The sequence below is a fragment of the Penaeus vannamei genome, chromosome 6, assembly GCF_042767895.1.
Source record: "Penaeus vannamei isolate JL-2024 chromosome 6, ASM4276789v1, whole genome shotgun sequence".
Lineage (NCBI taxonomy): Eukaryota > Metazoa > Arthropoda > Malacostraca > Decapoda > Penaeidae > Penaeus > Penaeus vannamei.
The window spans coordinates 8,845,697-8,859,958 of NC_091554.1; the positions used below are offsets into that span (position 1 = coordinate 8,845,697).

The window sequence follows — 14,262 nt, forward strand, 5'->3', positions numbered from 1 at the left end:
GGAGGCCAAAACGTTGAATGACGTGTAAATTTGCAGACTTTGAATTTAGTGTTTATGACCATTGCGTCAGTTTTTCCTCTGTGTAATCTAATCTTATTCAGGGTATTTACCCAATTTTGATTCCAACTTTTAAGGTTGTGCAATGTCAAGTAAATTTGAACTGCTGTATAAGAGGCCTGAGCATGGCTTCACGATATGTAGTATGTAGTGTATAGGATCTGGTGCATAGTGTCCTCCAGATACTGAAACAAACACTAATATTGTCTGCAATAGAGAGTCCTCACACCATTATGACTTCTCATGTATGTGGAATAGTAAATTAGCTTGCCTAGTTTTTTTTTTACCAGTTACTCTCCCTCCATTAAGCTTAAATCATTAGTAAGCTCCCTTATATTTTAAAGTTTCTCAAACAATAATTGCATTTATTTTCATGCAGTGTTGCAGTGCAAAACAAAATAGATTTTGAATAGTTCTTATTTTATTTCAGCAGACATAAACTTTTTGATGGTAGAAGATGCTTTACAACAAAAAGTACTGTGATGTTCAACACAAGCACAAACACAGTAACGTGTATATAAAAATGAAAATGAAAATAACTACAATTAGAAATGAAAATAAAATTAACTTAACTTTTCGAACTCTTCATGAGTTCCTCATCAGACCAAGAAGATCTGAAGAGGAACTCGGTAAGAGTTCAAAACATTACATTCATTTTCATTTCTTATTGTGGGTATTTTCATTTTTATACTGTGATTATCTCCATTGTGCATGAACCAAGTTGTTCATAGATATCACTTAAGAATTGAGTGGATTTATAAAATAATTTTGCTTGTATATTCCCATTTTCCAAGATAAACATTATTAAAACTTTGGAACACACAATCATTTATGATGGAATAGCAGGTAAGTTTGGTTGATAGAGACGAATTATCCTATGGGTATCCAAATACGTCTTCTTATGTATAGATTATGTTCTTGGCTATAAAATGTCTAACAGTGTATAATAAGTTCTTGTCAGTTTTTAAGATTTATTCATTAAAATGTGTACATAGATTTTGATTTGGTTGAAAAAGTATCATGGTTATGATAAAAAGGACTGCATTTCCATTTCAGAAACAGCAGCAGCCATGAGTCTTATGGCAAAAGGTGGAGGAGATGGACCAGGTTTTGTCGGCATCCGTTTCTGTCAGGAGTGTAACAATATGTTGTACCCAAAAGAAGACAAGGTAATTTTTTTGTGTGTGAATCTCTAGCTCAGACACTGGATTGTCATGAAAATTATATATATATATATTTTTTTTTTATTTCACCAGTTTCTTAATCTGATTTGAACTTCCAGGAAAACAAGATATTGCTTTATGCCTGCAGGAACTGTGATTACAAAATGCCCACAGAAAATAATTGTATTTATGTCAACAAGTTGATGCATGAAATTGATGAACTCAGGCACATTAACCCAGAAGTGATACAGGTTAGTAGGAAGAACACATCTTTTTTTATAGTCCTATAAAACTGGTAAATTTTCAACAAAATTTATGGCAGGTAGCAGCGTATATTACTTGTATTAGAACATTGAGAATTACTCTGTTATGTCACTTCTTTAGGGATGAAAATGATATATATAATGAGTGTGAAGTATTCTAACATTTACAATTGTACATATTGCCTTGTATTTACTAATTATTGAGCATAGAGTAATATTGCATTTACCAACTTAGGTTGGTTATAGTCTTGGATCTATGATTAAGTATTTTTGGAGATAATGAGGCATGTGATTCTCTCTCATAGTTGTGTTCATGTTTCATAACATTTCTTTATAATTGGGGTGTACATTAAGTCTTAAACAGTGCAAGTAACGATCCCATAAATTATCAGAATTGGTTCTATGTAGATTATGTATAATTATGCTTGATCTCGCTTATACCAGAAAAATCTGATAGTGTATGATTAAGTATAAATTACCTTAAGTGTGTGATTAAGTATAAATTACCTGTAATAGATAAAAGGAATATTGCTTATAAAATCATAATGAGATGTTCATCTTTCTTTAGTAACAAAACCTTGTTCACATAGTCTCAATAACTCATAATGTTCTGTTTACAAAGGACCCAACACTGCCAAGGACAGACGACCATCCATGCCCAAGGTGTAGCACACGTGATGCGGTATTCTTCCAAGCCCAGACCAGGAGAGCTGAAGATGAGATGAGACTGTACTATGTATGTTGCAACAGTGAGTGCACACATCGTTGGACTGAGTAAATTAAGTTGTCATCATCATCGTTGCTTTTTTCTTTTCTTTTCCCATAAAAAATCCATATGTAATTTGCCAGCAATCTTTCTGGTGATTATTCTTGTTCGATTAAATATATATCTTCCTGGAAAACGTGTGTCATGCTGCTAATATATTTATGATGTCAGAAAGTATGCAATACATAATATTATCAAAAATGTATTTTGAACTGATGCATAAATAAAAAATATTTCATAACTTTGCTTTATTCTGTCATCATGTGTGTGTATATACCCACAAATTGTCTGCATTGTCTGTGATATGTTTTTCTTCTCAAAAAAAGACCAACTGATTTAAGGATACTATGTTTCATAAAGGAAAATGTATGCAACATTTTGGTGCTACCAAAATGCTACTACATTATTATACTTGGACTACTGACAATAAATATGTATGTATAAATTTTATTCGGTTTTCATCATTTCATAGACCTACTTTGAAAAGTACTAGCTGTTAGTGGTAACAGACAGTGGAAACAATATCTTCTGTAAAAGTTCTTATTAAAGAAAGTACTTGCAAGTTTTTTAGATTTGGGTAGGTCTTCTAATTCTTCTGCCATTTAATTCACAAGTAGAACTTGTCTTGGCCTTAGAAAAGTGAATGTATTTCAAGGCAATAAAATATTAGAGCTGCAATCTTACTCTTTTGCTACTTGAGTGAAAAGTGTATAATTATTTTTGCTATAGATATTACATCAGCTGTGTATCAGTGTCCAGGATTGCTCACAAGATGTGCAGTGACAGACTAATTCTATCTGATACAAAAAAAATAGAAATTGATGACTTTTGATGATTTTCTAACCATACCCATTTCCCCAACAGACATGCAGAACAAAAGTATTAGCAAGATGACATGATAGGCATTACTTTGAGTACCTGGTGTCCCCCCCCCCCCCCCCCCCACACACACACACTCTTAGTGATGTCAAAACTGAGTACGTCAAACGATAATGTTAAAAGATTCAAAGTTGTGGAATTGCTCAGCAAAGTGGTGTTAATCTGCTGAATATGCAGCCTAAATCATGTCACCATATAAAGTAATACCTTGCACCATCAGTTTGTTAGATAGAGCTGTTCTTTCTCCAATACTTGTGGTATCATTTTTATGTTGCTACAAGATAAACATTCGAAGTCAAGAAAAAAATTAATATTTTTCAAAAACTTGATATTAATATCCAATGTTGTATTTGGAATATTGAAGCTGAAGGTAAAACTGGAAAATTCCCAATGCTTGCTGAGGACCCCACCTAATTGACCACTACCCAATCTTAAATATGCAGTTATTAGGATAATCCTTGCACAGTGCAGGCCTAGGATAAAAGGGTGAGGGAGGGGGGTCTTTTCTAACAACATTGGATATTCTTCCCTTAATTATCTTTCAGTAAGGATGGAATTAGCTTCTACTTTCCACTCTGGAGTCCTATAAAAAAGTTTTCTCTCATTTTTCATTTGTTATGCCAAGTAATCAATTTCTCTCTCCCCCTCACCCCCCCCCCTTTTTTCTGGGGTACAGATACGGGGAACATTTCACACCATATGAATATATCTGGAGACATTGCCAGACATTGTATATACACAAGATGAATGTTCATTTTTTTGTGACAAGATTTTTTTTATCCTCCTCTGTTCAACAGTGACAAGTAGTTAAATTCTAAACACAGTAAAATGCACATAAAAGTCAGTGCAGTTTTTAATTACATCTTGAGTAATATATGACTTTTTAAATATCTTCCATAATATTGTACCTTAACTTCCTAGAATTTGTAATTTATTTATTTTGAGCCTTCGATTAATATAAGCTATATATCATAATAAACAGCAAGGTAAGTTAAATACACCAATCATATTATAAATCTGAAAATTTAGTTAAAGGTAATCTAGATCATTTGTGGCTTTAGAGTTTCCTTCTGATATTTTTTATACCAATGTAAAAAGGGTCAATTTTTTACTATGACATAATAACTCCCTTTATATGTAATTATCAAAATAATTGAATGACTTCAAGATGAGGACACTTTATGATGCAGCATTACTTGTTAAATATTTGCACCGTCTTTATATATCTTTATATGAAAATAATTTCTAGAAAGTAGTATTTAAACATTCATACCTAAATACATAAACTTGGAAACCTTTAGTTTATTCAGTCACTTTAAGAGTACATTAGAAAGGAGGGAGATCAAATAATCTTTAAAAAACAAAAACAAAAGCCCTTGACTACTAATTGTAATATTCTCTTTGCTTAATGGTAATAATATAGTAATAACAAAAAAAACGAAATATTTTATGTTCAGAGTTTAATGACCCTTAAACTGTATTTACAACAAATAAAACATGGATAAGTTTACTTTCCCTGAAACATCTTCCAAGTCAAACCATGTGTTAAAGTTACATTCATATTTCTAAGAAAAATCAAATCTGAATAATAAAAAAAAATAAAAATAAAATAAAAAATAAGTTTTATTTTTTTGCTCAATGTATGATTTACTTTCCTACATTTCCCTGTTTATGATTTGCCAGCAAGCTGTTCAGTTTGCTACTTATTGCACTAGCACAATTTTCACAGTATTTCCTCAAAATGAAAGGAATGCTAAAAGAATCAATTGGAGGAGAAAATAGTGCTTGAGTTTCAGGAGAACAACATAAACATGTAAGAATTAATAATAGATTTAAACTGTAAAGCTGCAAAACAAACAGACATTTCCTCTCTTATATCTGTAATGTCAGCATTGTTTTTCCTTTTTTTCATTCTTAACAATGTAGACATATGCATTGCCATGTTGATTGCAATGAGTTTTTACATCTCTCTCTCTCTCACTCAATCAGTTTTTACAGATCTCTCACTTTCTCTCACTTTCTCTCTCACTGCAAGGATTACATATACATTTAAAGTACATACAATGTATCCACATATTTGAAACCCATAAGCTTTCATCACTTGATAAGGTTACCATCAAAAACACAACTGATTCACTCTAGTACTTATTCAAAATTACAAATCTAAATTTGAGAGTGAGGTTAATACATATTTTTTTTTACAGACAAGTGGTAACAAACTGGATTCTGCAAATGAACATGTCAATAAATATGCAAAACTATGCAAGCTGAATATCTCAAATTCAATTTACATAGCAATATTTCAGTGTAAAAAAATAAAAGTTAGAAAAAAAATATATTGTGTAAAATAAAATAGGGACTACATGCTATACAATGATAAGAATACACATACTTTCTTCACCATCCACAGTACATACACCAACTATGAAAACCATTTTTTTCCTTTCTTTTTTTTAACGTATTCCTATTGATGCTGATGAAACTAGCAATGGCATATTACTCAAAAGTTGGTGTAAGAGATGGAAAAGTGTAGGAGATTATGAATAGAAAATGTGTGCACTCATGAAAATTAGCATATGTACATTTGTGTGTAGATGTGCACACATGTTCAGTCCTTAAACACACACAAAACTTTCCACACACGTGTTATCACATCCCACATCCATATTCACACGTCCCACATGCAGATCACACTCACACATTCACACTCACACATGCTCTCTTTATCTGAAGAAAAAGTTGCAATAAATCTAAGACTAAGTAAATGGAAAATTCATCTGCTTAAAATTATATTGAAGACAAAAATGAAAAGAGAAGAAACCCTATAAACAATGCAGTTTCAATTATTTAAACATTTCACAAAGGAAATACTGTATCCATTAAAACCACATGGATGACAAAACAAATCTAGTCTGTTACCTTACCCAAATATAAAAATTCATATTCCAATCTTTCAATAAAAATGCCAGAGAACACTAAATTTCCCATAAATATTCATCTAATAACCTCCAGCAATTTATATACACAGGTACATAAGTAGGTTATTCTTCTGAAACAAAAACATAAAAAGTACCAAACTGGCATTTGACAATGTGGTAGGCACGATGGCATCAACGTCTGGAACTTCTATATGGATCATACCTACCACTAGACCTATCATCATTTCCATGAGACCGACTGTGATAATGATCCCTTGATCTATGACTGTCATGACTGTGTCCATTTGGTCTCATGTAAGAGTCATTCTTTGGTCCTAATCTATTGTAGTCAAAACGTCCTTGCTGTTGCTGTAACTGAGCGAGCATGTTGGAATTTTGAGAAACACTGTCATCTCGATTCTGCTGCCCTTTCAGCATCTTCATCGCATCATTATCGATGTATTTCTGTCCGCCGCTTCTCTGATTATGACGGTAATTCTGGTGATCATCCAAGGACCTTCCATATCTGTTTCTGTCCTCATGATGACGGTTATGACGGTCATCTAAGGATCTAGAATTTCTGTCCCTATTATCGTAATGATGTCCTCTGTTCCACTGTTGACTGTGTGGTGCATTATTGGTTCTTGACCCACTCCCTCGCATGTTATCCTGCATATTATGACCTCGGTGTCCCTGACCATACATGCCATAATTTACGGAGCCGAGGCGATCTGATGTGCGCATGCCTGGCGCATTGAGTAGAGGACTGTCTGATAAAAGACAAGGCTGCTGTGCCTGCAACAAAGCTATCTGCTGTTGAGCTAATGCCATGATATGCTGTGGAACTCGACCTTGTAGTGCTGCAGGAATTCCTGGGCCAGGGCCTAAGAGTGACTGCTGCTGGCCACAACTCTGTGCTTGCACTGATGGGTAATTCTGTTGTGGAGCCTGAGGACTATTATTTAATAAGCTGGGATCTAGAGTATGTATCCCACCAGGCCCAGGTGCAAGTCCCCTCTGTTGCAACTCTTGCAAGCCCCTATTCTGAACTCTCATATTACGATTGAAAAGAGGAATTCCATTCATCAATTCAATTGCGTAAGGAACAGACACTGGATCACGATAAATGACAAATGCAAAGTTTTTGAATGTTCCAGTTGCTCTGTCCTTAGCTATCCTGACATACTGTACTGGTCCTGCCTGCAAAAAAAAAAAAGAAATAATAATAATAATATTATTATTAAATCAAATCTACAGTAGTAACTTAATAAAGATAAACACTACCAACAATCATTTAAAAACTAATGTTTTTTCAAAAATATTCACTTCAGTTAGGGTGAGACAAGAGGATAAAGGAATAAATTATTGCTGTACCACAAAAACTTGTTATGCCATGTATCTGCTAGCTTATATGGCACTCATTTTGCAAAGACATTTTGCTTAGTATTAGAATTATTCATATATAGCAATTTACTTTGTTTTTGGGGAAAGCAATCAGTATGCTATCATATTTTTACTGAAAATCAACTTAAAATATTTCAGTGAACACTATCATAATTTCATTAATCAGAGAATATACAAAAATATATGGTACAAGAACCAAGGCTTAATAACAAAAAGATTAACCCTAAGGTGCCAGGGATGGCATGTGCATACATGCCATGTGCACTGTGCATTTAATTTAGTATTTTTTTTCTAAACATAGATAGCTCCACAATTACCAAGTCACCAACACATTTACTCAGAGGCATTTTCATTCATATCTTTTATTTGAACAACAAGGATAATAAACTGTCTCTGCAGTGCTTTTCTATGTTACTGCACTTAGTAGCACCTACATCAATACTTTTACTGTATCACTGGTGTTCACTTAATGGAAGTGATAAATGTATAAAGACATTTATCACTTCCATTATTTGTTCCACAAACAAATGGACTGACCATATCACAGTTAGCAAACAAGGTGCCATCTGAATAAGGTCTCATGAATCACATGAGCATTCACATACACATCCTATTATTTTATATAAATATAATGATGTTAATTGCATACAGAAATAATCTAGAATATTAGCTTGTGTTGACATTAACTCCTACCTAATTCATCAATAAAATAATGCACTGACCCTCCGTAGCACAAGATCAAGATGGAAATTAGTCAGATGGGAACGGTTGCTACTGTTTTTGTTTGGTAAGTGTTATGTAGGCATAAATTGATAGAAAAAGTATTAGTATGATTGGGCCTTTAAGAAATGTTCATTAGATAATATAATCATTCATGCAGCTTTTACTGGCATTGCCCATTATGGTTATGTCTAGTTAATTTAATTTACACAGACTGTTCCATACTTAGTCACCAATGAGTCATTTACTAGGTTAACCTTACAATCTATCTATGTAACTTCTCAAATTTACAGTAGGATTCCCCCCCCCCCCTGAAAATTCAAGAAATAAGGTAAACAGTTAAGATCAAGCTGAGTTGGTAACTGACTCAACTGGTTATTAAGGGATTGCAAAACCATTATGTGTAAACAAAATTAACTATACAAAACCACAGTGACTCTGACAGTGCATGTATCCAATGTCATCGGGTTAAACCATTAATAACAATATTGGCCTTGATACAAAGGAAGGCATTAAATAAACAGGGAAAATGCTGGGTAAGCAAGCAAGCAAGCCAGCAAAAAAAAAATATATATATATGTATATATCAATAAAAAAGAAAAAAAAAAAAAAAAAAAAAAAAAAAAAATATATATATATATATATATATATATATATATATATATATATATATATATATACACATATATATACACTATCATTTCCAAATCAAGTATATATAACAATAAAACAAATAGAAATCAATGCTGTAATCCAAAAATATAATTTGCATAAGTGCAAATTATGATAAATTGGCACTTGTGTGATACCTATTTAGAGGGGAAATGACCATGATATTAAGTGCAAATACTCATAGCTATGATACCAATAATTATCATTTCTTTGTTTACAACACATACATTTTAGTTTTATGGTTTGATATCTTTGCCTATTGTTTTCTGCCTATAACTTTAATGTCCATGTAACAATATGCCAGTAAGCATGATATGCCTTATCAATGTATTTTGAGTGATTCCAAACTCTATATTTGGCAGAAATTACTTGCAAAACACCTTAATTAGTAATTCATTACAGTACTGATGCACTCCCCAACTCCACATCACGAAATTTAATTAACAATCTATGTTGCCGTAACTGGGCAACCCACAACATTCCCCAGGAAACACTGTCTTCACCTGAAGGTGAAACTCGGAAGCACCAAGTGGACTTAGACTGTGAGCTGTGCTTTCCACAAACTTTCTTTATTATTGGCATTACTGTTTGTGTCTGCAGATGATTTCCTGTACCAACAACTGTAACTTTTAGTCCTCTACAAGAATATCATCTTCAATTTCTCCTATCTTACAGCATCCTTACTTTAATGATCAACCCCTTACTTTCTATGGGCTACAAAAACATAAATACCCACCTAACATACGCTAACCTTGCCCAACTTAACACCTAAAACCAGATGACTCCTACATTCATCTAAAGTGACATAACCGAAACTAACCCCACCTTACTTACTCAAACCTCCGCTAATCTAACCCATGGACCTCCAGCCATTTGTTGCATTCCCAGACTCCCACCCATTCACTCTATTCCTGACTACTCATTTCATCAACCCATTTACTTAACTATGGTTATATATGGTAATTTACAGTAAATTTGGAAATGACACCTAACACTAATTTCTGGGTGAAAACTATGTTTATGTGAAAGCTCCTGATGTATTTTGAATGAATCTAGCACTCCTTCCCTTTGCAAATGAGCCACAGCTATGATATCAGTCCTGATAGCTGGGGAAGGCATAATAAGTATCAGGGAAATTGTGGGGTAAACATAAATGACCTAAGTAATTCTGGTAATTTTACACAAAACATAATGGATCACAACAATTTTGGATGCAATGGATTCCTCTCCCTCTTTAGTATCTAAATATATAGAAATTATTGAATAGAAACCCCCCATTAGAAACAGACTTCGCTCTGACAGCAGGGGAAGGCATGAAAGTTATCAGAAAAATTGCGTGGTAAAATATGGGTAATTCTTTCTAAGAGAAACACATCTAGTTTCTGATGAAAAATTACTTTCTAAGAGAAATATATATTTACTATAAATATATCATGATTTCAAAAGGTGCACCCATCAGAGACTCTATCCAACAACGTTAGGGCATCCCGTGGGGATTCAGGGATGGGTTTGGAGAGATTTCGCTCAGTGCAGGTATTTTAAAGAGCATAGAAAAGTGTAAAATCAAAATCCTTAGCCAATAATCTTCTTCATGACAAAGAAAGTGGAAAATAGAAAATCCTGAGACAAGATTCGGCCACAGACGATTTGACACTGCATTACAATAATAAGCAAGTAATGGAACCGTATGACAGATGCACAAATAATCAGAAAGATCACCGTGCGAGTCAAAATCTTCTATAACCCGGGGCTCTGCCCCTGGACCCCCCTTCCAATCCCCATATTTCCCTGCCGGAGGCTTTGCCCACTGTATACCTGTAGTATCAATATAATAATTTCAGAACCATATAACCCTCTAGTTGCCTACCAGGAATAGCATAACAATCAATCAGTTCTACTCACACAACTGACAGATTGACTTACTACACTGTAGCTTATGCAAATGTCAATAAGATTCAAAGAATTTCAATTATATTGGCTTAAAAAGGACCATAGCCAAGGTCACATTCAATACAAAACATACTGTCAAAGAATAGTTAAGGAACTTGAAAATCCTGCTTTGGAAAACAGACATGTGCAAAGAGTTATAACAAAAAGTGTAAAATAATTCATAACAGGCTTTTTTTTTTTTCTTTTTTCTTTTTATGAAAACACAAGATGCCCCAACATAGTGATGGAAATGGGAACAAATAGGAAAGAATAATTTTCAAAAGCGCTTAGTAACATATGAACTAACTGACATGTCGCAGTAATGAGGTATGCTGTCAGTTTATTATTTGAAACTACAAAGTAAACATGTACAGTGACTTAGGGCCGTACTTTAAAAACTTTCGCCAGTGCTGGCGTTTGCCTGGCGAACATCTGAGTGAGGGAGGCCTTACATTTAAACCCAACGTTCGCCAGGCGCTAACATCTTGCATTCCCGCTAAATGTAGCGCAAATTTGTTTACATCTGCAGTGCACATAACATAACCTAAACTTAATTATTAACCTCGAGAGAAGACGAAAATGTTTCCGCAATAGTCTCACTTTATACTATAACAAAGGAGTTAAAATTTAACTTTATGCTATAACAAAGAAGTTGAAAATATCTTTATACTAAAACAAAATTAACTTTATACTTTATGCTATATTACACTTTATACTATAACAAGGTTAACTTTATGGCCCGTACTTTTAAAACCTTTTGCTTTTTCTCGCGTTTTTTTTCATTCGCCGAAGCGCTAGATTTATCAGGAATCCAAGATGTTAGCGCCTGGCGATCCCTTTCGTTCGCCAGGCCTGGCGAACACCTGCCTTAGTTTAAAAGTAAGGCCTCCCTCACTCAGATGTTCGCCTGGCGAAGCTTCGCCAGGCGAACGCCAGCATTGGTGAAAGGTTTTAAAAGTACTTTATACTATACTATATCAACCTTATACTTTTATACAAAAAATAACTTTATACTTTAACAAGAGTTTAAAAATTACTATTTTACTATTCCTAACTGATGTAAGATATTGAACTGTAGGCCTACAAGGGTATCATTAAAGACGCCTCATTATAGGGCGGTGGAGCACTACAGCTCTGTTTCTATAGCCAAAAGTAAACATGCCGCCATAAAAAACACTTCTGGTAACATTTGTGAATAGAACATTATCCTTACAACCAAAATAACAACAACCTAAATCTAAACAAGTCATCTCGGGGGTGGGGGGTAGGAATACAGCTGATGTCTTGAGCTCTCGACTGGAACATCGAAGGTCTTGAAAAAAATACGTATATACGTTATTTCATAACAAATTATGATTTTAAGATATTTTATAATTTCAATGTGATTCCTACATACTATCATACACAAATATGTTACTAATTTATAATTTGAAAGCAAGAAAATGGTATACAAACAGCTCTCTTCGCCAGGCTGTTCCAATATGATCTTTCGCCAGCCCTGGCGAACGTTCGCCAGGCATGATTTTAAAAGTACGAAATTCCGGATCGCCCGGCGAAACCCTTCGCCAGCCCTGGCGAAAGGTTTTAAAAGTACGGGCCTTAGAAAAAATTACTTTGCACAAAAAGTTTAAATGCTTCTTATAACCACAGTATGTGATTGCACTATTCTTTATTCACTTTTATGATGTTGATTACATCATATAGAATGGGAATACATATCTTGTACTGATAATTTCTTACCCTGACCAATAAACCTGCAACTGCCAGCCAGCAAGTCCCCAAAATCGTTGTAGTTGCTGTTGATGGTAATTGTTAATACCATCCACTACTCATTTTTGTTATTGCCATGATATTCTATGTTAAAGGTGAGACAGCACCGTATATTATACATAACCATGACATAACTGCTTTGAATTTCAACTAAATTCCCTTGGTTCCAGCTTCAATTCTCTTGTGGTTATCTATTACAAATCTTATTGACTTTGATAGACTAGTTGCTATTATCTATTCTCATATTACAGCCTAGTGCTAGTCCCAGTGGCTCATTTGATTTCCATTTGACTTTTTCGTTGATTCCTTACACTGGTATATTTTTCTCTCACTGCTCATGATGTACATGTCTAAAGCACCTGGAATTTTTTAGTTTTACATTCTCTCTTTTACCCTTATCATTCTTTTGCAAAGGAAATGTTAAAGTAGAAGTGTCATAGGAATGTTACATTCTATCTGATGACAAGTGTTAGTGTTTATAAGTCAATTTCAATAATACCTAAATTAATATTTATCGTCTTTCCAAACTCAGCTTCTCGGGACCCTAAGTAGGCCAAGTTCAATCCCATGATCTAAATCAACCCGCCATACTGCTGGTAAATCTATTCTATTCTCAACACCACCATCAACACGACAACCTATCAAAAACTCCTAAATCTTTCTCCTAGCCTCGATTAACTATACCTCTGCCAAGACCGAATTAATCTCATCCACACAACTCTCCAAGAATTAACAGTGCCCTCCGCTCATGGTCTCCTAAACTCCGATTTTCAGCTCACCTGCAAAAACAATTCGAACAGGACATCTTCTGTCACTTGTTCAGAATCCAGGTTGCCCACCCACACGGTCCTGTCTTCCTCGTCGCACATTTTGGAGGGCGTTGGAGTTGGTTTATTTAAAGGCGCTGCAAGTATCCCTTCCTGGATGGATGGGCGATGCTATAAACAAACAACGGAGAAACTATTGTCCAAATGTCAAAATATTGTATTTTTTAATGCGAATTCCACTATGGGTTGATTACTGCGTATAAAATATACTGTAATATTTAGGTATAAATATGAAAAGTAGGACCTTTTATTTGGTATTTTTCAGGCCGAAAATAGTAAAGATATTCGCTACTTTTCGTACTTGAAAATAGGGATACGAGGGCAATGGAATCACTTCTTCGCTATTTCACAATAAATGCTTTATTTTCTTTTCCTCTCTAATATAAGTATACTTCTCTCTCTTATTTACTTCATCATTTCTTCTATATGCCATATGATTCTCAACCTTTCTTCTTTTCATTTTTTAAAATAGTTATTATCTTTTCGTTATTATTATTTTTGCTCTTGCTTCTCTAAAGGTCATGTTGCTGTTTTTATTGTTGTGGTTGTTTTTGTTATTTTCATTATCATCATAATTATTATTATCATTGATATTGTCATCATTAACATGTTATTGCCATAACCAGTAATGTTATATGCTCATTATTGTCATTACTATTATTATCATTATTTTTATTATCATTATTATTATTATTATTATCAATATTATTATTATTATTATTATTATTATTATTATTATTATTATTATTATTATTATTATTATTATTATTATTATTATTATTATTATTATTATTATTATCATTATTATTATTATTATTATTATTATTATTATTATTATTATTATTATTATTGTTATTATTATTATTATTATTATTATTATTATTATTATTATTA

At 33.5% G+C, this 14,262-nt stretch overlaps 2 protein-coding genes across 2 annotated transcripts in view; one reads left to right on the plus strand and one right to left on the minus strand.

Moving 5' to 3' along the window:
* Positions 1 to 2,699, plus strand: part of Polr2I (RNA polymerase II subunit RpII15) — a 3,306-nt gene extending 607 nt beyond the window's left edge. Inside the window, exons 2-4 of the mRNA XM_027350920.2 lie at positions 1,114 to 1,226; positions 1,340 to 1,471; positions 2,106 to 2,699. Of these exons, the coding sequence (XP_027206721.1) occupies positions 1,128 to 1,226; positions 1,340 to 1,471; positions 2,106 to 2,261 (387 nt within the window). The 5' untranslated portion in view covers positions 1,114 to 1,127 and the 3' untranslated portion in view covers positions 2,262 to 2,699. The remainder of the gene's footprint in view (positions 1 to 1,113; positions 1,227 to 1,339; positions 1,472 to 2,105) is intronic.
* A 1,874-nt stretch (positions 2,700 to 4,573) lies between these two features.
* LOC113800193 (RNA-binding protein 7) lies at positions 4,574 to 13,521 on the minus strand. Its single transcript, XM_027350919.2, has 2 exons — positions 13,321 to 13,521; positions 4,574 to 7,246 (listed from the first exon to the last, which is right to left on the minus strand). The coding sequence occupies exons 1-2, from the start codon at positions 13,408 to 13,410 to the stop codon at positions 6,239 to 6,241; spliced, it is 1,098 nt and encodes a 365-aa protein (XP_027206720.1). The 5' UTR covers positions 13,411 to 13,521; the 3' UTR covers positions 4,574 to 6,238.
* Between the last annotated feature and the right edge of the window lie 741 nt (positions 13,522 to 14,262).

Coding starts and splice junctions, on each gene's coding strand:
- LOC113800193 (XM_027350919.2), bottom strand. CDS start 13,410: ATGTGCGACGAGGAAGACAGGACCGTGTGGGTGGGCAACCTGGATTCT. Junction 7,247..13,320: donor TGTTCGAATTGTTTTTGCAG/GTGAGCTGAAAA, acceptor TTTTTTTTGCAG/GCAGGACCAGTACAGTATGT.